Source organism: Pipistrellus hanaki (assembly GCF_964339955.1).
Source record: "Pipistrellus hanaki genome assembly, chromosome: 14".
NCBI classification, from domain to species: Eukaryota; Metazoa; Chordata; class Mammalia; order Chiroptera; family Vespertilionidae; genus Pipistrellus; species Pipistrellus hanaki.
The window spans coordinates 6156945-6180487 of NC_140516.1; the positions used below are offsets into that span (position 1 = coordinate 6156945).

The following is a 23543-nucleotide window of genomic DNA, read 5'->3' on the forward strand; positions in this document are numbered from 1 at the left end:
TCTGGGCCCGGTTGCTCCGGTCCCGGCCGCTCCGGGCCTGGCCGCTCCCAGCCTGTCAGCCGCTGCTCCGGGCCTGGCCGCACCAGACCCGGCTGCTCCGGGCCTGGCCGCTCCCAGCCTGGCAGCCACTGCTCCGGGCCTGGCCGCACAAGACCCGGCTGCTCTGGGCCTGGCCGCTCCCAGCCTGTCAGCCGCTGCTCCGGGCCTGGCCGCACCAGACCCGGCTGCTCCGGGCCTGGCCGCTCCCAGCCTGGCAGCTGTTGCTCTGGGCCTGGCCGCTCCCAGCCTGGCAGCCGCTGCTCCGGGCCTGGCCGCACCCAACCCAGCTGCTCCGGGCCTGGCCGCTCCCAGCCTGGCAGCCACTGCTCCGGGCCTGGCCGCACAAGACCCGGCTGCTCTGGGCCTGGCCGCTCCCAGCCTGGCAGCCGCTGCTCTGGGCCTGGCCTCACCAGACCCGGCTGCTCCGGGCCTGGCCGCTCCCAGCCTGGCAGCCGCTTCTCCAGGCCTGGCCACTCCCAGCCTGGCAGCCACTGCTCCGGGCCTGGCCGCACCAGACCCGGCTGCTCCGGGCCTGGCCGCTCCCAGCCTGGCAGATGCTGCTCCAGGCCTGGCCACTCCCAGCCTGGCAGCCGCTGCTCCTGGCCTGGCCGCACCAGACCCGGCTGCTCCGGGCCTGGCCGCTCCCAGCCTGGCAGTAACTGGTTATTTTAAATAATCTTCTGCTTAACTTGTGACGAGTGCCTTGACTTTATCCTTTATGAAGTGTCCAGGAAATGGTAATAATCACTAATTCTAGAACATATCGCGAACCATCTGTTGCGCTGCCTCAGGCGGGTCGTCCTTCCAGCCAGCTGCGGGCTCAGGTGCTCTGGGCCTGAAAAGCTCACATCCCTCCGAGGCTTCCGGGTCACCTTGGGGGGGGGGGGGGGCTTTGGGTGTGTTTAGCCCAAGAGCTAATCTCATAAGCGATCTATTAATCCCCCTTAATTCTGCCACCAGAGCAGCCTCCATCCGAGTTCTCGGCAGGAAACGGCTCTGTTCTCTCACGCTGTTTCCAACTCAGAGGTCCTTGGGGCTCCCCTGGGGCCCTGTCAGTACTTCCAGGGACTCAGCGCTGGGGCGCGCTGGCCCCCAACTCCCGCTGTCCCAACACCCCCTCCTCGCCCCGCCCCCGCCGCAGGCCCCGCCCCGTCCGGCTGACCAATCCCCGGCTCCGCTCCGGGCGCGACACAATGGCGACTAGGTGGTCCCGGTTCCCGGATGCCCGCCGTGGAGGCCCCGCCCCGCGGCTTTCTGCGTATTTCCGGTTCCGTCTTGGAAGTACGACTGCGTTGCGTCCTCCTGGAAAAGGTGGGGTTCCGTGGGGCAACCGAGCAGGGGTCGCGCCGGGGGAAAAGCAGGTGGGGGCGCAGGTTCCGGGCTGCAGCTCCGGGTGTGGGGGCGCGGTCCGAGGGCAGCGGCTCCTGAAGCTGCTGCGCACAGGCCGCTGGCTGTGGACTCGGCCTGTGGCGCTCCGGCCTCTGGAAGCCCCGCCCAGGGCGCGCAGCCAGGGTTTCCATGGTGATGGTAAACAAGCCTCAACTGCCTCCGCTACAACTGCCAAGTGTCCTGCGTTCCACCCTCCTCTAGGTGCTCGGGGGGACGACCGAGGTGCCGGATGTGAAGTAGAAAGGGAGCGTGGACGACTCCGAGCCCGAGGTGAGGGAGGACCGGGACGGGCCAGAGGTCTGAGGCTGAGGGGCACACCTAGGACCCACTGGGGATAGCGCCCCTAGGGGTGGGGTGGCAGGGCTGAGATTTGGGGTCTCACGGGGCCGGATCTGAGGTCAAGGGCCGCACACCAAACGGGACCAACCAGAGTCCGGGCCTTCTGCTGGTGGGGACCGAGGGGCCGAGGGCTAGGGCCGCACACCGAGATATCCATCTGGGGTGGGGGTGGCGAGCAGATTGGCTTTGGGAGAGGTGGGCCTGAGGTCTAGGGCCTTCTCTGGGACCAGACCTCGGGGTAGAGTTTGGGGTCCGCAGAAACGGCCTGCGGCAATGGAGGAAAGGAGGGCCTCGTGCGGACTCCCGGGTGGGGGTGTGGGGAGCGCCGGGCGGCCGCGGAGAGGGTTTAAAGTGAAGCCGCCCTTCGCGGGGCGGGAGCGCGGGGAGCGCGGGGAGGCTGGGCCTGGCTCCGCCCCTCCCACCTTCCCGCTCGGCGGGCCTGGCTTAGGGGCCCGGCGCCGGCGCTTCTTCCTCTTTGTGCGGCGCGTGTGCGGAGCGCCCGTCTGCGCGGCTCCCGCCGGACAGGTACGGTGTCTGCGTTTAGCTGGGTTTTGGTCTCGTTGTCTTTGCCTGTTTGCCACCCTTTTTCTGGGCAAGCTTGTTTAATCGGCCGCTTCTCTTTTCTTACCTTTTACTTCTTTGTATTGTTGAATATATTTGCTGATTCTTGACTGTGCCTAAGAAACTTATGGACGCTCTCGGGGCCCTTTGCCCGGGCTCCGCGTGGTTCACCGAGGCGGGCCCGGCGGCTGGTGACGCCGGACAAGTCCCTGGTTTCTTTAAACTTTGTAGAAACGGTTGGGCGCGCACAGCCCTGGAGAGGGTGTCCCCCTGCCCCTTCTCGGGGCGCCTGGGAAAGCGCCGCCCGGGGCCGGTCGGTCCGGCTCTCACGCAGGTCGGCCTCCCCCGGTTTTCCTCCCGTGAAGCCTGGGACGGGCAGACGCGCTTCCCTGTCTGTGTCTCAACTGACTGCGGCCCGAGGGCGGCGGGGGAGGCCGCGAGCAGCGCCCCGGCCCCGCGCGGGGGAGGGGGAGGGGGAGGGAGGGAAGCGGAAACGCCGAGGTTAGGGAGGCCTCTGCGCGCCGGAACCCGGCGGAGCTGGGAGAACTTTGAAAACTGCAAATGATCTTCTCATTCAAAACGCCATCGAAACGACCGATGTTCACGTAATTCTCACAATCACCTTTAGTTAACTTTTTCTAAAAGTTAAACTTGTTTCTGAATTTAGACAATGTATTAGGATGTCAGTGAAAACTGGTGTTTTCAGTGCTAATTTCTAGACAAGATTTTTTCATTTTAAAATAAGTGAATATGCCCTAGCCTATGGCTCAGTGGTTAGAGCTCGGCTTGCGGACTCAAGGGTTGCGTGCTCGATCCCAAGCGGTGGAGTATGTGGGAGAAGGTACATTCATGTTTCTCTGTGTCTCCCTCTACCGCTCTCTAAATATTAAAGGAAAAAATATCCTCGGGTGAGGATTAACGGCAACAAAAAATGTGAGCTCATTGTGTGCTCACACCCTTTCCCCCTCCCCCCGAAAGTAATTAAGTTAATATTGGGAGAGGTTGGCCATTGCTCTCTCACCAGGGTTGGGTGAGTCCATCCTTGCTTTGGGGAGCTCATGTTCTTGTATGCATTGCTGCAAATTGATTAGAGTTATTTCCATGTTATTTTAGTTTGACAAGTGATTGGTTTTCACTTGAGGCTTGCTACAAAACTCCCATTAAATGGAATATTCAAGTGAAAATACTGACTGACTTAAGGGGAAAGATTAAGTAGAAGAGTTAGTTCTTATTTATGGCCAAAATGGTAAAGAAGAATGTGGAGACAGGGTAGGTGCCTGGAGGGGCTACAGAAATGGGAGGGTGACCCCCTTCCGCAAAGGTAACTTCCTCCCGACCTCCCCTTGGTCTGAGCCTCGGCACTCACTCTTAGTAATCACGTTCATAACCAGGCTATAAGGAGATATGCCATTATCTCCATTTTACAAATGAGAAAATGGAGACCAGGAGACAAGTCACTTGTTCAGTGACATAGCTGGGACTGGGACTCAGATCTTTCTTTTTTATAATACATTTTAAAATACTAGGTATTAAGCCTGCAACTTGGTTCATGGGTCAATGCTCCACCACTGAGCCACACAAGCCAGGATTAATAAATATTATACAACTGGTAGGTTTGAATTGGTATTCAAATAAGAGTACATGGCTGATGTAATGTGCATAGTTTTCATCTGTGTCTGATAGCAGTGTCTCTCTGTGTTTTGCATTCAGATCTTGCTATCCACACATCATGCAGCCAAAGATTAAGTTGGGATCATAGTACTGGTCTAGTGTTGTCTATTGGACATAATTTACCACTGACCAGCCTCCAAATTCCCATACAGAACTTTGTGAGTAGAGATAGTGTATAGCTTTTGAAAATTTAAAATATCTGTAATAACTCAAAATAAAATAAGAGCACATCTTATATTTGGTATATTATATCTTTTTGGGAAAAAATATTTGTTTTAATCCTCACCCAAGGATATATTTTCACTGGAGAGAGAGACATCAATGTGAGAGGTAAACATCAAGTGGCTGCCTCTTCGTGTCCTCTAACAGGGATCGAGCTAAGCCCACAACCTGGGCGTGTGCCCTGACAGGACTTGGAACTATGACCTCCTGGTTCATGGGTTGATGCTCAACCACTGAACCACATCGGTCTGGCCATTGGTTGATTTTTTAAATGTATTCAGATTTTATGTTATTTTCCCCATATTATGGTGTTTGAGACATGGTCAGGAAAGTTTTCCCTGTTCTCAATTTATAGAGAAATTGTTTGATAATTCAGTGGGGGTGGGGGGAATCCTGACCAGGTAGCTCAGTTGGTTAGAACATAGTCCTAATAGGTTGTGGTTCAGGGGCACATACCTGAATCAACCAGTGAATTCGTAAATACCGTATTTTTCGGACCATAAGACGCACTTTTTTCCCCCCAGAAGTGTGGGGGGGGGAAGTCCCTGCGTCATATGGTCCAAATATAGCCTACACATATACTGTAAAAAAAAAGTTTTTTTACTTGCCCGGCTCTGTGTGGTCTCTGTGTGCTTGCCCGGCTCTAAAATGGTTCTAAATGCTGCTGTTTACACGGTTGATTACATGTGTTTATGACTGTGATGTTGGGTTTTAATGCACATAAAATATTTTAGGACACTATTTGTTTCAGAATCTTTTTTTCTTCATTTCCCTTCTCTAAAAACCGGTGCATCTTATGGTCCGAAAAATACGGTAAATGGGACAACAAGTGGATCTTTCTCTCCTCTCCCCCTCTCTAAAATCAATAGATTAAAAAAAAATTTATTTTAATGGGGGGCTAGCAATACGAAGCTGAAATGAAAAATTCTAAACTAATTTTAGGGTTCCCCTGAAAGTATATCTCCTCTTTAAAAAATTCTTACCTAGTATGATTATTACAAATTCCTATCACTCTTAATTTAGTATGTTTTAATGTATTTTTATTAACTCAATACACCCAAAATATTTCAAGTCAATTTTTAGTACTGGAAAGTTAATTCTGCATTTGGTTGTCTGAAAGTGCTCATTTTTTCTTTTAAATTGTTATGATTTAGCCTAGCACTTCTTGTGCTCTGAAAACTGCTGTTGTAAGCTGTTGTCCTGTGTGTAGTATTCGCTCCCAGTGCTGGGAGCCCCTCAGGTACATTGTCCTGTTCCTTCCCTCCTTTGGCTCTGTTCTCCACTCTCATGGATAGTGTGCTTTGTGGTCCCTGAGCAGCGAACATTGAGTCAAGGTGCTACAGTGGTCTCCACTCCTGTGGCAGCTGCATGGGACGTGACAAGCTAACAACTCTCCACGGAGTCCCGGCAGGAAGCTCTAGGCTCCCTGCAGGACACCTTCTGAGGAGGCTGTGGGCAAGCACTGCAATGTTCTTCTCCCTGGAGACAATAAGGGTGACCCACAGCCCTCCTGAGGCCTTTAGCTGGCTCCAGTGTTTATGGGCCAATCAGCTCTGCCCTCCCCAGAGCTGCTTGCTTCAGGAGATAGAACTACAAGAAAGTTAGGGAGTGGGGTAACTGGGAGATTATCTTCCTAGCAATTGTATTTTCTTGAGCAAAAATCTCCCCTCCTCACTTCATTTTTTAGACTAGAATCATCATTTCTCATTATGGGGGAGAGTACTACCAATTAATACAAGTGATTAAGTTTTCCCCTCAAGAACAGATTTTATCTTTAGCAAGGGAAGTCTAATAGTTGTTGTTTTTTATTGATTTCAGAGAGAGAGGAGTCACGGGCACTGATCACTTTTCCCTTACAGTGTCAATAAAAAATGACATCAGCCAACACAACAATAGTTGTCCTGTGTGGATAAGTCAAAATTATACCTACCGTGTTTCCCTGAAAATAAGACCTACTTACAGGTTTCCTTCTGGGTGAAATATAAGGCATCCCCCCGAAAATAAGGCACCCCCAAGGCTGTCTCAGAATGAAAATTAATTTACCGTAAACTGGTTGCTAGGGCCGCCCCAACTGGCGTCTAGCAACCAGTGACCAGTGACGTTATTCAGAGTCCTGACATCACTGCTGTGTGGAGGCAGAGCAGAGGGAGGTCAGGAGTCAGCAGTGAGCATGGGGCGGGAGAGAGGAGGAGACTTTCATAGATGCCTGTAGAAGAACAGGAGGATTAGAGCTGACACAGCGAAGGTGGTGAGTGCTGGTCCGTCTCTGGTGACACTACCTGATGTTCACGGCCCCCCTCATGATGACTGAAGGTTCTCAGTCAGAGGCAGACCCTGCTCCAGCCCAGATCCAGGCCCCAGCAAGCTCAGTGGCAGGCCCCAGGGGGTAAATGTCTGATAAAGGGATAGGGGGATGTCTGGTGAAGGTGCTCAGTGGTACATGGGTGGGGAGGGGGGGATCACTTAAAATGACACAGGAGGATCAGAGGGGGCAATCAAAATGACACAGGAGGATCAAAAGGGGTTACTAAAATGGTAATCTCCCCTCTGATTCTCCTGTGCCATTTGATTCCCTCCTCTGATCCTCCCTGTGTCATTTTAAGTGATCCCCCTCCCCCCGCCTTGGTACCCCAATTCCTTTTTATTACCCCTAGAAATGAGTGCAAAAAGAAAAAGCTACTCTGTAGAAAGGAATCATGGAAGACTCTTGGGGCCAAAATCTTACTGCTTTTTGCAAAGAGAAGATATTGAGTATCCTGTTGGTCCAAAAATGGTGAGCAGAGTATGGTAACCTCATTGAACAAGTGGACAAGGGAAATGCTAAAAGCGCAAGTGTGGGTCAGGTCGGCAACCATTATTTTCCAAGCTGGAAGACCTGATTTGTGAGTGGGTTATTGATAGGAAAGCAGAGGCTTTGGTTGTGAATAGGGCTCAGATTCAAGAATTTGCCCTTGGCAATGGCACCACAGTTTGACATAGGTGCGCGCCCCCCCCCCCCCCCCCCCCAAGACTTCAAAGCATCACAACACTGGCTGGATAATTTCCTTCAGTGAAGTGAACTGTCTTTAAGAAGAACTATCCGTACTACATTGTTTAGGTTGGAAGATACTCAAGTTATTAAGTAAGCACTTGCATTCAAGTCCTTTATTGATGATGCTGACTTCTCTAAATACAATCTTTCCAACATGATTGCTATGGATGAAACTGCAGTGTTTATGGGCCAATCATCTCAAACAATTGAACGGCAGGGTGCCTCCTTAGTGTGCATTCCCTCCACTGCTTATGAAAGTGCACGTGTTTCCTGTATTCTGGCAACTAAAACCCCACCTTTAATCATTTCTAAGGGCAAGAAGGAAAAGATTGAACGTGTTTTGGGCGTTTTTATTCTTGAAACTGAAAAAGCCTGGACCACACAAGCAGTTATAAGGAAGTGGGTCGATTTAATGCTGCCACTTGTTATGTGAGGGAGCCAAAGAGATCTGCTAGACATGAACACATTTCTTCACCAAAGAAAAATGGATCAGATAATGATTCCCGCAGGAATGACGGCCTGTCTCCAGACTCTTAATATTGAAATAAACAAGCCATTCAAAGACAATTTGCGCATGGTAATTAATGACTACATTGAAAATAGAATGGAGAGAAATCAGCGTGGAAACTGGAACCTAAACTGCAAGAAGTTGTGACTTGGGTGAAGAATTCATGGGAGAAAATCACTGACAGTTGCATTGCAAATGCACTGCGAGCAGGCTACCTTGACAAGAAGTACTCATTTGAAGACAGTACTATTGCTAAACATGAGAGATTTGGTCCACTGATTCTGAAAGAAATGAAGTCACAAGAAATTCACCAGGAAATTCAGGAATTGGATTGCTATGATGATGTTCCAGATGATGACGACATGATTGTCATTGAATAAATGAGTAAATTCTTGATACTGTAGCATTCACAGTTTGGTTTGTGACAACTACGGTACTACCGTACTGTATACAGGTAATAAATTTCCTTTATTTTCAATAACAATAAATGTGTACCGTATTCTTCTTCATGGAAAAATAAGACATCCCTTGAAAATAAGACCTAGCGTACCTTTGGAAGCAAAAATTAATATAAGACACTGTCTTATTTTCGGGGAAACGGTATTTTTTTAAAAATCAGTTTGTGAGTCATGAGATGAAAAGGGTTGAAAATCACTATATAGATCAGTGTCCACTATGGTAGGTACTACCCTGTTTCCCCGAAACTAAGACAGTGTCTTATATTAATTTTTTCTCCCAAAGTTGCGCTAGGTCTTATTTTCAGAGGATGTCTTATCTTTCCATGCACTAGGTCTTATTTTCGGAGTATGTCTTATTTTCGGGGAAACACGGTAGCTACGTGTGGTTGGCTAGTAAGTGCTTGAAATGTACTAGTTCAAATAGATAAGGGCGATAAGAGTAAATACAGGGTTTTGAGACTGTGAAAAAATGTAAATCTAATTTTTTAATATTGATTGTTTACTTAATACTCTTTGGTTATGTAAAGTTAATTGAAATTTAAACAGAGAGAGCAATGGTTACTTGTTCTGTTAGATAAAAAATCATCCCTTAAGTTAATTTCAATGCAAGCATTATAGATGTAATTTACCTGGCATCACATTGTACTATTTTGGCTTTTTAGTTAACACAGCTTTAGATAACTGTTTAGGAAAAGTAGAGTATTCTAATTTCAGATTTATTCTAAGTAAACTAAACGGTCCAATAGTTTAAAGATAATAATAGAAAACAGCTTTCCTGTTGCTTACAGATCATTACCTATCTCCTTTGATGGATAAAAATGTAGTAATAACAATAAATACTTAAAATGTTGTATCTTGAACTTGCATATTGTGCAAATTAGATAAGAATCCTCACACTTAGGGTGCATGAGCCCCTGGGAAATTTAGGTATATAATAACTGAATATTATAAAGATTAAAAAGGATTAACCACAAAATAAAAATGTTTATACAAAACAACCAACACCAAAACATCCTAGCAAAGGGTTGGATTTTTAAATTATAAAGAATTTGAACAAACATCAGGGGGAATTAGTAGGGTAATAATACAAAGGAATAAAAAACTAATATGGTCTTCTAACTTCTACTTTGAAACCTTGGGGCTATTGGGGCTGGAGGCTGTGGGGGTGAGGTGGAATGGAGTCTCACCTTCCTACCCTGCATTGCTTCTGCTCTATTTAAATGTCACTTCTTCAGAACCCCAATGTTAATCCTCATTTTCTAGAATTTTATCATTTCAGGATTTGTTAACAGACATTTATTTCTTTATTGTCTGTTTCTCTTTTTATCCTATCACCCAGTTCCGATAATTACCAGTTATGGACAGTTTTCTCTACATCCCCATCTATTTCACTCCGATAATTCTGAAGCAAATCCCAGCCATCACACTATTTCATTCACAAACACTTAAGTAGATCTCTAAAAATTCTTTTATTTTTACTGTTATGGTCATTGGCAGAAAAAAGTTCCCCACCCCTGTGGTAAGTGCACGTTACTCAAACAAATCCTTTCACTTTTTTTGTTGTAAATCCTCATCCGAGGATGTTTTTCCATTGGTTTTTAGGGAGAGTGGAGGAAAGGGAAAGACAGCGAAACATCAATGTGAGAAAAGCACATGGATGTGAGAGAATCAGACTCGGGGCCCTATCAAAGTCCAAAATAGGGAACCAGACCCCAGACCTTCAGGGCCCTGGAGGATCTCACCCTGCTTTCCTCCTCAGTGGAGCTGTTACAGGTACTTTCAGGTGCCTTCTGTCTTCCTGCACAACAGGCTAGGCTCCCTGGTGTATTCTGTACTTGTTGTTCCTTCACTGGCAGAAACTATTATCATGATTAATCAATTATTAATGCTCTTGCCGGTGTCACCAACCAGTTAAGCTAAGGAGACTCGTAAAACTAAAATGCGGCAAGTATCGATATAATAAGTTAGAAAATGCATGCCCAACCTACTAAATTACCAAAGGATATACTTTGAAGAGGACTTAAAGGGAAATAAATGCTTATGAAACAATCAAAATACCCATTTCTGTAGAGATTTTCCCCCCACAAATTTCTTCAGAATATTATTTTGGTTATCTTGGATGTGTGAATTTTTAGTGACTTAACTTTTGATGGGATGGCTAGATTTTGAATTCTATCCCCCAGCTTCAACAATTATCAATTATGGACGGTTTTTCTCTACATTCCCCATCAACCATTTCATCCACAGATACTTCAAAATACATTTCTAAATGTTAATTCCTTTGTTTTAAACGTTACAATTCTATTATATCTAAAATAACTTGTTAAAAGCAAATTTCCAGTCAATATTCAAATAAATTGTCCCAGTCCCATAAATGTTCACCAGTTTGTGTGAATCAAGATCCAAAAATGTCCCGTGCATTGTAAATCCTTGATAAGTCTCTTAAATTCCTTTTATTGAGTAAATGCCCCCTTTTTTGTTGGAGCTAATTTGCTGAAGGGTCGGCTCATTTGTCTCTATTCAGTTCTACTTTATGATTCTTGATATAAGTCGCTACTTACATTACAGCAATTGCCTTGTTTTCCAGTGTGTTCCTTTGAATTAGGATTTATAGGTTTCTAAAATGTAGCTGCTCATTGGGCATATAGTTTTGAGAATTGCGTGCTTTAAAATTAATCTTCTAAAAACTGCCAGCTATTGACTTGTGAAAGCTACAAAACGAGGTGCTGAGGTGTAGCCACTAGAAGTTCTTCCTGCGCTCGGAGATGGGTTTTTCCTTTAAATTTTACGGTTTCTCCTTCCCCTTAACCTTGCTGCCCGCACTCCCTCCCCGCCCCGGCCCTCCCCGCCGCGGCCTCTGGACTTTCCTCCCGCTGGCACCCTCCTGCGCTGCGAACGGCTTCCTCGTCGCCGCTCTCCCCGCCCACTTCCTGCCGGGCCAACCGCGGGCCGCGGGCCGCACCTGCAGGGCGCGTTTCCATTGGTGACATGTTGGCGGGCCGGCCGCGGCACTTCCTCCTTTACACCCCGTGACCTGCGTCCGCTCGCCGCCCTCCCAGTCACGCGGCCTCTGCTACGGGACGCAGACGCGCGCGCCGCCTTCCGGACTCGGACCCCAGGCCAGTCGTGGTGAGCCGCCGCGAGCGGGCGACCCCCCACCCGCCACCCTCACCCCCGCGGTTGGGGCGACTCTTCCCCGCCGCCCCCCACCCCAACGCTCCCTCCGCCGCCCCAGGAACTTTCCGCCGCCCCCACGGCCGGTCCCAGGAAGTTCCCGGCCGAGAGCTCCGCCCCGGCCCTGGAAGCCGCCGGCTGCCTGCGGGTCCCGGGACCTCTCTCGGTCCCCCTGGGCAGCCCCCCTCCCCGAGGCCCGTTGGAGCCGGCGCGAGAACTTCCTCTCGCCGCCCGGGACGTCCTCCCGGCGTCTCCGAAAGCCCTCCGACCCCGGCCTCCCCTCCCGCCACCGCTCGGGAAGCCTCGGGCCTCGGGCCCTCACCACCCCATCCCCCACCCCCGCGCGTCCGGGTGAGCCGCTCTCCCCGCCCTGCCCCCTCCGGTCCCCGCGCGCGCGCAGCTCGCTCCCCTCCCCGCGCAGCTCGCTCCGCCCCGGAAGCGGCCGTTGACCCCGCCCAGGGCTGGCTGGGCGCCCCGGGGTCCGGCGGTACTCCCCGCTCCGCCGCGGGGTCTGTCGGGCACCAGGTCGGAGGCGGGGCGAGCTCTGGCTCCTAGTTCCGGTGCCCGGGACGCCCCGGAGCTCCACGTCCGGGACGGCGGCCACGCTTCCCGCCCAAACGGCTCGGACGCGCCCCTGGCGGCCGGCGGCCTCCGCCGCGCTAACGTCCTCACGCCGGCGGTTTCAGTTTCAGGTGGCCGCCGGGAGATGCGCCCCGAGTTCCCGCGGAGCCCCCTGCGTTTCTGAGCGACTGCGGATCGCGCTCGCTGGATGAAAATCGACGTCGGCCCTGCTCCCCTCAGCGGTGAGTTTTACAGCAAAAAAGTCAGCCGTGTGGGCTGAGGGGCGGCTCCCGCGGGCTGGGATTGAGAAATAGGAGTTTCCCAGTCAGGAAGAGGTTCCCGACCACCTGGCTGTGCGAGCTGCCAGCTGCGGGTTAAATTAATTTACAGAGGAGGGCGGGGGTGCTCTGGCCTCCCTAGAACACGGCGAGGAAGTCGGGCCAGTTCCCGGCCCTGAACCTTCCAGAAGGTGGGAGGTGCGGCCTGAGCGCACTGTTTACTGCGCAGATAAACCTAATCGGCCGCCCGGCCCTGCCCGCGGGGCGCGCCCGGTTTATCCTGATTGGATCTGCGGAATCGGAGCAAATCCCGTAGAACCGGTAGGGATGGGCTCACCCGGAGAGCCTGAGGGAGCCCTGGCAGTCTGTTAGAAAGGCGAATCCCGGCCCAGAGAGACCATTTTAAACTAACAATTTATATTTGTTCAACCCCCCGCCAGGATAGTGCCTCCTGTGGCTACTACTGGAGGCTAGTAAGACAAGGCAAATGGATATTTAAGAGAAATTAGCGACGTTCCAGTCAGGCCTTCGGGCAGCCTTATCGCGTGGCTGTGGGCGGGGGCAGTGTTTTTCCTATCGAAAGCGTATTTCATTCAACATTTCCTCCCCTTGTTCTTCCTCAGTTAATCAAAAGGTTAACCTCAGGTCACAAGAAGTGAAGCTTTGGGGTAAGACTGGGAAAGAAAGTGTTTAGTGTCTCCACGCTGCCACCCAGGGGTGTTTGTGAATTACAGCCCAGGCCATCTTTCTCTGGAGCCGATTCCAGCCCAGACACGCTGCTCAGCCCTCGCCCCCCCTAGTACTCCTGCTCCACCCACCCTCAAAATTTAAATTTCTTCTGGTAGTGTTTTATATAGAAATAGAGGGATTTGAGTTGTGCCCCCCAGGCAACTGGGAGTTGCCTTGCAGTTAATCCTCCCCATTACCCTATGAAAAGGTAAGCCTTTTAAGTGCTTGAGGGCGAGGCAGGCGAGCACTTTAATTAGGGCAGACCCCAGCCCCACTTTCTTAGGCTCTGAGGAAGGAGCCGGGACCACTGCTCTCTGGTTGCTCCGGTGAGTTCTCTGCACTGAGGCCATATTACTCTTTTTTAGGACAATTCCGGACCTACCAGGAGTGTCTCCGACTGTTGACATCCCTCCTTGTTCTTTAAGGTGAGCTAATTTAAGGAATGTAATTTTTGGTTTGTTTGTGTTATATTCAAGCATAAAATTTTCTTAGGAAAGTGAAATTGAAAAACTTTTGTCCTAAGTACTGACTCAAACAATATAAGCATGTAGAGTATTATGAAAGCAAAAGTGGAAATATTATAGTTTTATGTGGTTGTTTAATTGCCTGTTCTTTTGTGTTTCCTCACGTCTTTCCCACCCTAACTGGGCTGCCATTTTGTAGAGCAGGGTGAGGGGCCTCCAGCCTACAGGCCTTTTTAAGGCCTTAAAAATCATTGGTTTGGCCCCCCCCCCCCCCCAAGGCATTAGGGATGAGTTAATTGTTTGACCAAATAGAACAGGCTAATTTTGTATGCCTTCAAATAATATAAATATTCAAATGGCAGGAAAAAAGGTTCCCAAACCCCCATTCTAGAGGAAGATATTGTTATATATCCCTCTCCCCCCCATGGCTATAAATTAATGCCTTGCTGGTCTTCAGCCTGCAGTGCCTGGGCGTGGGGCGGCTGTTTCCAGAGTACATGTTCTATGCTGCGGGAGCATAGAATCATAAAATGTAGTTTGTAGCAAGAGGAAGATCTTTTGGAACTGTAGCATATTTGTGCTGAGGCTTTAAGGATTAGTAGGATTTAGCTAGACAAAGGGTTGAGTGGAATATATTTGGAGAGAATTACCACGTGTGTCAAATCCAAGGGAGCCTGGCACATTTCAGGCACAGGAATAAACAAGATTTTTATTTTTTTAGGAATAAAGATTTTAAATTTTGGAGGTGATACTAGCTAGTGGATAGTGTGTGGCAGGCCACAGTTTCAAGACCTTAGAAACCTTTAGCCTTCTGGTTTGTTCTAATGTTACTGGAAGGCCACCGAGACTTTGAATGGAAGAGTGACATCAAATCACCTTAACATGGAACTCTGCAGCTTTGGATTGAGTCATTATGCTTATAGAAGTTTAAGAAACAGATTCTGGTATGGGATGTTGAAGTTAAGAGTTATTGATAGGGCTTAGGGGTATGGTTACAGTGGAGAATGGGACCACCTGAGAGTAATGATGAGTTCATTGAATTTTAGTCAGAGGCCTCAAATTATTGCGTTGAATTTAAATTATGATGGATCAAAACATAACTTGTCAATAATTGGTTCTCTCTGATACTAGTGCAGTTATTGCCAGTTTGCTATTTCTTAGCTCAAATTACCTAATCATGCTTTTATTTTTTAAGTTGTGGGTTATTTGTTTTGGTTTATGAAAAACTAGGGTGTGTGTAAGTGTTGATTTCAAAGAATGAGAGATAAGTGTTAAGCGATTCATTGATTGGCTGCCTCCTCTTTGCCCCCACTGGAGATGGAGCTCACAATCCAGACATATGGTTTTTAGGTTGATGCTTAACCATTGAGCCATGTCAGCTGGGCCAGTTTAGTTCTTTTTATATATTTGTCCATATTTTGCACATACCTCAATTCTATGAGGGATGTTTTGTTACTCATTTGAGCTAAGGCTCTATTTTTCTTCTAATATGCTCCAGTTTTTGTTGTTTCTCATCTGAGGATATTTCCTCTTGGATTTTTAGAGAGAATGTAAAGGAAGAGAGACATCAATTGATTGTCTTCCACACGCAGCCTGACCATTGAGCCTGCAACCAGGGTACATGCCTTGACCAGAATTGAACCAGAGACTCTTCAGTCCCAGGGCTAGTGCTCTATCCACTGAGCCAAACTGGCTAGGCCATGCCCACACTTCTTAAGGCATCTCTTGCCACTGGTTTTTTAAACTTTATTTATTGATTTCAGTGAGGAAGGGAGAAACATCAATGATGAGAGAGAATCATTGATCTGTGGAGAATCTTTGATCGGATGCCTCCTGTACATCCCCTACTGGGGATCAAATTGGCCAGAATTGAACCTGGGACCCTTCAGTATACAGGCCCACTCTATCCACTGAGCCAAGCTGGCTAGGGCACCACTGATTTTAATGGCTGAATATACTTCCAGTGAAATGACACTTTTCATGAAACATTTAATTTCTGTATTCTTTTATGTGCCCATTTTGAGCATTGATCACTAAAAATATTGTCTCTTATGCATATATTGCCCTATAATGGTTCAGTTCCTCTTTAGAAAACTGTCCTTCCAGTTGGATTTGACCTTTACTGTTTCTGCTTGAACTCTGGTTGCCAGATGCCATAATGTACTTTATAACACCTTATTAGATTTTTCCCCCCTTAGTCCTTCCAACAAAATGAAGTAGAAATAAAGATATGTGATGTTAATGTTTCTAATGTTGACAGAGAGATAGAAATATCAATAGTGAGTGTACGCCCTCTGCTGGGCATGTGCCCTCAACTGGATTCAAACTCCTGGGACTCTTCAGTCTGAATGCCAAAGCTCTCTCCACTGAGCCAAACCAACTAGGGCTAACGTTGAAACTTTTTTAAAAAATTGATTATAGAGGGGGAGAGGGTTGATTCTTGCATGTACCCTGGCGGGATGGAACATGCAACCTTAGCATATTGGGACAATGTTCTAACCAACTGAGCTACCTGGCCAGGGAGATAATTTTTATATGAACCCAAGAAGTTTGACAATCTAGAAAAAAAAAATCATCCTTAGACTCAGCAAGCCATTGCTCTTGTATCCTTGCAGCATTGTTTATAAGGAAAAAACACCTATTCCCAGTTACAAAGGAAATGTTAGCCTGTATTGTAGTTTAAACTAGACTGTTCATCAATTTTTTACTTAATGTCAAAGAGTCTCAGGTTTTTGGTGTTTTTTTTTTTTAATTTAATCTTTATTGCTCATATTATAATTGTTTCTCCTTTCCCCCCCATAGCTCCCTTCCACCCTGTCCCCATCCCACACTCTGCCCTTAACTCCCCCACCCATTGTCCTCATCCATAGGTGTACGATTTTAATTCAGTCTCTTTCTGCACCCCTCACACCCTTTTCCCCCTGATAATTATCAATTCATTTCCTTTCTTTGCCCCTGATTCTATTATATTCACCAGTTTATTCTGTTCCTCAGATTTTTTAATTCACTTGTTATATTTGTTGATCATAATTTTTGTCTTTACTTTTTTCTTCCTCTTAAAGAATACCTTTCAGCATTTCATATAATACTGGTTTGGTGGTGATTGACTCCTTTTCTCTTAGAAGTTTTAAATACCCCCCACTTAAAGACCTGGAATTGAATTTTAAATTCAAGTGTATTTCGTGTGTTTCAATTTCTTAGCCTTCTCTGTAAAAGGGAGAAAATTGTATTTATTTGCATGTTTTGTTATATAATACATATGAAAGGGAGAATTAAGTAGATTTTGCTTTCTTTTCAGCTACAAAAAGCAGCAGCTGAGTTTATTTGAAGTCTGCCCTGTCAAGTGTCCATGATGCTGGGCCCTGAGGGAGGTGAAGGCTTTGTGGTCAAGCTCCGTGGCCTGCCCTGGTCCTGCTCTATTGAGGATGTGCAGAATTTCCTCTCCGGCTGCATAATTCATGATGGGTCCGCAGGCATTCATTTCATCTACACTAGAGAAGGCAGGCAGAGTGGTGAGGCTTTTGTTGAACTTGAATCCGAAGATGACGTGAAAATGGCCCTTAAAAAGGACAGGGAAAGCATGGGACACCGGTACATTGAGGTGTTCAAGTCCCACAGAACCGAGATGGATTGGGTGTTGAAGCACAGTGGTCCCAACAGTGCTGACACTGCTAATGATGGCTTCGTGCGGCTTCGAGGACTCCCATTTGGATGCACCAAGGAGGAAATTGTTCAGTTCTTCGCAGGGTTGGAAATCGTGCCAAATGGGATCACATTGCCTGTGGACCCTGAGGGCAAGATTACAGGGGAAGCCTTTGTGCAGTTTGCCTCACAGGAGTTAGCTGAGAAGGCTCTAGGAAAGCACAAGGAGAGAATAGGGCACAGGTATATTGAAGTGTTTAAGAGCAGTCAGGAAGAGGTTAGGACCTACTCGGATCCCCCTCTGAAGTTTATGTCTGTACAGCGGCCAGGGCCCTATGACCGTCCAGGTACAGCCAGGAGATACATTGGCATTGTCAAACAGGCAGGCTTGGATAGGATGAGGTCTGGTGCTTACAGTGCAGGCTATGGGGGCTATGAGGAGTACAGCGGTCTCAGCGATGGCTATGGCTTTACCGCTGACATGTTTGGAAGAGACCTCAGTTACTGTCTCTCCGGGGTGTATGACCACAGATATGGAGATGGCGAGTTCACTGTCCAGAGCACCACTGGACACTGTGTCCATATGAGAGGGCTGCCGTACAAAGCTACAGAGAATGACATTTACAACTTCTTCTCTCCTCTCAACCCTGTAAGAGTCCATATTGAGATTGGCCCTGACGGAAGAGTTACGGGCGAAGCTGATGTTGAGTTTGCCACTCATGAAGAAGCTGTGGCAGCTATGTCCAAAGACAGGGCCAACATGCAGCATAGATACATAGAACTTTTCTTGAATTCCACAACAGGGGCTAGCAATGGGGCATATAGCAGCCAGATGATGCAAGGCATGGGGGTGTCAGCCCAGTCCACTTACAGTGGCCTTGAGAGCCCATCTGTGAGTGGCTGTTATGGAGCTGCTAGCTACAGTGGCCAGAACAGCATGACTGGATATGACTAATTTTATATTTTATAACGCATTTGAGTTATTATAATTTTTCATAGGCAACCAACAACCAGTGAAGAGCAGTTTATTACTCTAGCAGAAGCTGTGGGGACCCATTTTGCACCATGAGTTTGTGAAATCTGGATTAAAAAGTTACCTCTTCAGTGTTTTCTCATGCAAACTTTCTTCTGGCATGTGATATTGAGTAAACTAAAACTGTTTTCAGTTTTTTGGTTTTTCTTTAATATTTGGTAGCATATTTCAGGGGGTGATGTTATCTGACTTCAAGTAGTTTTAAGTACATTAAATGTGGATCTTATACACCATACCACCATGAACACATTGGGGAGATGAGATTTTTGGGAAACTCAAGGTGCTAGATCCCTATTTCAAAGAGGAACATTTCTCATGTTTGTTCATTCTAGTTTATTTTCATTTAAAATCTCTTAGGTTAAGTTTAAGCTTTTTAAAAGTTAGTTTTGAAAATTGAGACACATTACTAATACTGTAGGAATTGGTGAGGCCTTGACTTAAAGCTTTCTTTACTGTGATTTCCTTTTGGGTGTATTTTGCTAAGTGAAATTTGTTAAAAGAAATTTTTTTTGTTAACTAAACTTTTTTCTTAAAATAAAGACTTTTTCACAATGACTGGCATAGACTATCTGCTCACCAAAAAGTAGCAAAATGGCTGGGTGGTCGAAGAGAATTCATTTAAATGCTGTTTCAGTGTGAATTTAAGTTAGTATGTCAAATCTTATTTTCCTTATCTTTTTACAAGGAAGCTGAGTTAAAAGTCATCTTTTAAAAGTATTATGTATAAATGGGTGGTAGAAATGGTGACATATCCCAGAAAGTAGGAAGATAGCACACAGTCTCTGCCTTCTGTGACTTTTGTGCTCTGTTCTTCAGCCCTGCTGGTCCCACAGGTTATGTTGGAATCGCAAACAATTCTCATAGCTAGAAATCAATAGTTTGGACTAAAACTTCTTTTTTTCATGTGTAATGGCTATTTCTATAGGGTACACTCCTAGGTTAGCAATAGATCTCTCCAGAATTGTTAGGAAACTCATCTGCCTAGCAGAGTGAAGAAGCATTCAGATGCCAGGCAGCTCTACACATGTCCTATTACCATCACACTTAATTTTGACATGCACTCAATAAAGCCAAGATTGTAAAATGTGAATGGAGTTTACTTTTTTACTTTATTTTTAGGAAGATAGACATTTATTTGTTTTGTTCATTCATTGGTTGAGTCATATGCCCTGACAGCGATCAAACTCACCACCTTAGCATATCAGAACACTAACCAACAGCTACCAGCCAAGGTGAATGGAGTTTATTTTTAAAGGAAACTGCAAACTGATAGATGCTATAGGTAATTTTCCATAGTTTCTCGTCTTCAGAGAATATTTACAGAGAAAGTGTTCTGTTATGCCCCATTGTGTTTGTTAAAAATAAGTCCATAGGTAGACTGTTCTTTTCTGCAGTCTTCAACTTAGCCGGGTGTCACAGGCCCACCTTCTATCCTCCCCACCAGTATTCTGCAGACTCAAGGCTGCAGCTGCACCCAGGAATACTGCAAGTAACACAACTGATGGAATTAAGAAGATCCAAAGAAGACTGGTAGCATGAGAATTCTAGGTAGCCACAGACCATGCACCTTTTCTAGACCATGTTCACAGTATCTGCGCTCCATGGGTCCACCCCCCATAGGGAAGTGCATTGCTGGGTTGTGATAAAACCCTGACGTCACCTGGAAGCTTGAATGACGGGCTACATGCAAAACACCTTTGCTATGTTGGTTCAGATGTAAGTCTGGAGGGAATATGCTAGATGACCCCAAGTTCCAAGGTGATCAGCTCTGGGCCAGCAATAATGGCCCTTGCTGCTTACTAGGAGCAACTACCCAGAGGCATCACTTGAAGTAGGTGATTTATAAAGTATGCTCCAAGCTTGTTTTCAGAATTAGGTTGCTAAATTCTGTAAATGCACTCAGGGCACCACCTGATTTTCTACAGTCCATGAGCTGAGTCAATTTGTTGGAAGAGAGCTCCAATTAAAAGTATAACATCCCCCCAAAAAAATATTTGATGAAGTACAAAATATTGTACTTATTTTGTTAAAAAAAAAAAACCAGTTTCAAATTTGTTTCAAACTGCAAAATCTGAAATAGTCCAAGAGAAAAGTTTGTGGACTTAGGGTCTTATAAAAATGTTATGGACTGAGCATGGTACAGAAGGAAGAAAGGCCACTATAGCAGGAAGCAGATATCAGAAAAGCTGCTTGGTGTGTGTGGACTGGACCCATAGCACATGAAGGATCTTGATGCTGGACAGATGGTTAATATGTCCAGCATCTCTTGGAACTCAGGATCTAAATTGAGGATGGTCACGGCCAGTGTGAGGATACGTTTTTATTTCTGAGAGGAGAGAGACATCAATGATGAGAATCATCGGCTGCCTCCTGCATGCCGCCCACTGGGATCGAGCCCATGACCCGGGCATGCGCCCTTGACCGGAACCAAACCTAGGACCTTTGGGTTTCCAGGCCTACGCTCTATCCACTGACCCAAACTGACTAAGGTGATATTTTTTTTATTTTTAGAGAGGGAGGAGAGGTAAGAAACCAATACACACTTACTGGGAATTGAACCCATAACATTTTGATTTATGGTAGGGGTCAGCAAACTCATTAGTCAACAGAGCCAAATGTCAACAGTCCAACGATTGAAATTTCTTTTTGAGAGCCAAATTTTTTAAACTATGCCACTTCAAAATAGACTCGCCAGGCCATGGTATTTTGTGGAAGAGCCACACTCAAGGGGCCAAAGAGCCACATATGGCTCGCGAGTTTGCAGCCATGGGTTTATGGGATGAGGCTCCAACTGACTCAGCCAGCCACCAGGGCTGGAGAAATCGTATTTTATGCTTGAAAATTTGCTCCTCCACAATTATTAGACCGGAGGCTGCAGGGGTTCCACAAGCTGCCCTGCCATCTGCTGCAAAGGACAGAGCAAGCCCCATCCTGGAGGAATCTGTTCATAAATGGTTTTGTGTGGTGTCTCTGACAAATCTCAGTAAGCAGCCAGCTCAGACCCTGCGTGTTCTGAATCAGCGCATGTGTCTATTGCAGCAGAGAGCTATTCACTGCTCCCAAGCAGCTCCTGGTGCTGCTGAGCCCACTCTGCACTCAGCCCCACGCATGCTCTGGGGGTGGGCAGGTGCATCAAGCTGGAAGGCTCTCATGGCATCTCTGTTGGTTTCAGTTTTTACATAAAATTCATGCACATATTTATTTATTTATTTATTTATTTATTTTAATTGTCAGTTTTATTTATTAATTTATTTTTTTAAATCAATCTTTATTGTTCATATTATTACAAAGGTTCCTCATTTCTTCCCCCCTCCACCAGGTTCCCACCCCAACCTCTGCCCTCTCCCCATCCCCCCCATTGTCCTCATCCATAGGTGCACAGTTTATGTTCAGTCTCTTCCTCCCTCCCTTTCCCCGATAGTAAATCCCTTTTCAGATAGTAAATCTGTTACTTAGCATTTTCTCATATCAATAATACCTCCACATGCCCAATGATACACTTCACACAAAAGACATTTCCAAATAGGTCAACCAGCCTCATCCAGGCCCCACCCAAGGCACTCACAGATCAACACCCCAGCGCTATACTAACTCAACACATCCAGATCTAAGCCTTCATCACTTGATTCAGCAGACCTTCAAGTTCCCGCAAAAGTTTCCAGCCATGTCTGAGAGGCAGCCTTGGGCAGGTACAGGCGAGGAGCGAGCTGTTTCGGGCCTGGCCGCTCCGGGCCTGGCCTCTGTTGCTCTGGTTCGTTCCACAACCAGCTGCTCCGGGTCTGGTCACTGCCGCTCCCGACCTAGTTGCTCTGGACTTGGCTGTTGCTGCTACAGGCCTGGCCGCACCCGACCCAGCTGCTCTGGGACCGGTTGCTCCGGTCCCGGCCGCTCCGGGCCTGGCCGCTCCCAGCCTGACAGCCGCTGCTCCGGGCCTGGCTGCTCCCAGCCTGGCAGTCATTGCTCCTGGCCTGGCCGCACCAGACCCGGCTGCTCCGGGCCTGGCCGCTCCCAGCCTGGCAGCTGCTGCTCCGGGCCTGGCCGCTCCCAGCCTGGCAGCCGCTGCTCCGGGCCTGGCCGCACCAGACCCGGCTGCTCCGGGCCTGGCCGCTCCCAGCCTGGCAGCCGCTGCTCCGGGCCTGGCCACACCAGACCCGGCTGCTCCGGGCCTGGCCGCTCCCAGCCTGGCAGCTGCTGCTCCGGGCCTGGCCGCTCCCAGCCTGGCAGCCGCTGCTCCTGGCCTGGCCGCACCAGACCCGGCTGCTCCGGGCCTGGCCGCTCCCAGCCTGGCAGCTGCTGCTCCGGGCCTGGCCTCATGCACATATTTAATCAGACATTTCTAAGTACTTAATTTTTTAAGGGTGTGTTTTGTTTTGTTTTTTAGAATTGTGGCCCTGCTAAATTCACTTATCTGTGCCTATTTAAATGTGGATTCTTTGGATTTTTCTACATACAAAACTATGCCATTTTACAAATTGTGACAGTTCTATTAATTTGTTTCTAATTTGTGTGTACTTTGTTCTTGCCTTGTTGCCTGCTCTTGGATAACTTTATTTTTTATCATTAAAAAAGACGATGCTGAAAGAAGAAAATGTGATGCTGAACAAAGTTGGAGTCAGAGGGCATCTTACTCTTACTTTCAGGCAGATAGCTTTCAATATTTCTCCATTAAAATGAATGATTCTGGCCCAAACCGGTTTGGCTCAGTGGTAGAGCGTCGGTCTGCGGACCGGAGGGTCCCGGGTTCGATTCCGGTCAGGGGCATGTACCTTGGTTGCGGGCACATCCCCAGTGGGGGGTGTGCAGGAGGCAGCTGATGGATGTTTCTCGTTCTCTATCCCTCTCTCTTCCTCTCTCTAAAAAATCAATAAAATATATGTTTTTTTAAATGATTGATTCTGGGTTGCATACCCTTTATTGCATTAGATGAATTTCCATTTCTGGCTTAGTATAAGGCTTTTATTTATTTTTTTTAAATATCTTTTTATTTCAGAGAGAAAGGGAGAGAAGCATGAATGATGAAAGAGAGTCAGCCATTAGCCTCTTCCTGAACACCCCTTACTGGGGCTAGACCCACAATCCAGGCATGTGCCCTGACCAGGAATTGAACCATGACTTCCTGGTTCATAGACTGACACCCAACCACTGACTGAGCCACATCAGCCAAGCTAAAGTGGTTTTTTGTTTTTTTTTTTTAATCATTAATAAATTTTGAATTTTATTTAGTGCATTTTTTTCTAATATTATCTTGATATTCCTTTTTTCTTTGTCTTTAATCCTCACTTGAGGCTGTTAGGATATTTTTCCATTGATTTTTGGAGAGTGAGAGAGAATGACAGGAAAATAGATGTAGGAGAAATACATTGATTGATTGCCTCCTACATGAGCACAGACCAAGGACCCTGCCAGGAAAAATCCTGCAACTGAGGTACATGCCCATGACCAAA

The 23543-nt window shown here is 47.3% G+C and overlaps 1 protein-coding gene across 7 annotated transcripts; it reads left to right on the plus strand.

The window, feature by feature from the left end:
* The first annotated feature begins 1278 nt into the window (after window positions 1-1278).
* Window positions 1279-18654, plus strand: HNRNPF (heterogeneous nuclear ribonucleoprotein F). Of its 7 annotated transcripts, XM_084904790.1 has the most exons (6): window positions 1279-1350; window positions 1630-1698; window positions 11187-11347; window positions 12079-12195; window positions 13326-13385; window positions 16723-18654. In XM_084904790.1, exon 6 carries the CDS (start codon window positions 16774-16776, stop codon window positions 18019-18021), a length of 1248 nt encoding a protein of 415 aa, XP_084760916.1. In that variant the 5' UTR covers window positions 1279-1350; window positions 1630-1698; window positions 11187-11347; window positions 12079-12195; window positions 13326-13385; window positions 16723-16773; the 3' UTR covers window positions 18022-18654. The 7 variants fall into 7 exon arrangements, with proteins under 7 accessions (XP_084760916.1, XP_084760913.1, XP_084760915.1 ...); XM_084904787.1 differs by lacking the exon at window positions 11187-11347; XM_084904789.1 differs by lacking the exons at window positions 1279-1350; window positions 11187-11347 and adding an exon at window positions 1358-1400.
* The last annotated feature ends 4889 nt before the right edge of the window (window positions 18655-23543 follow it).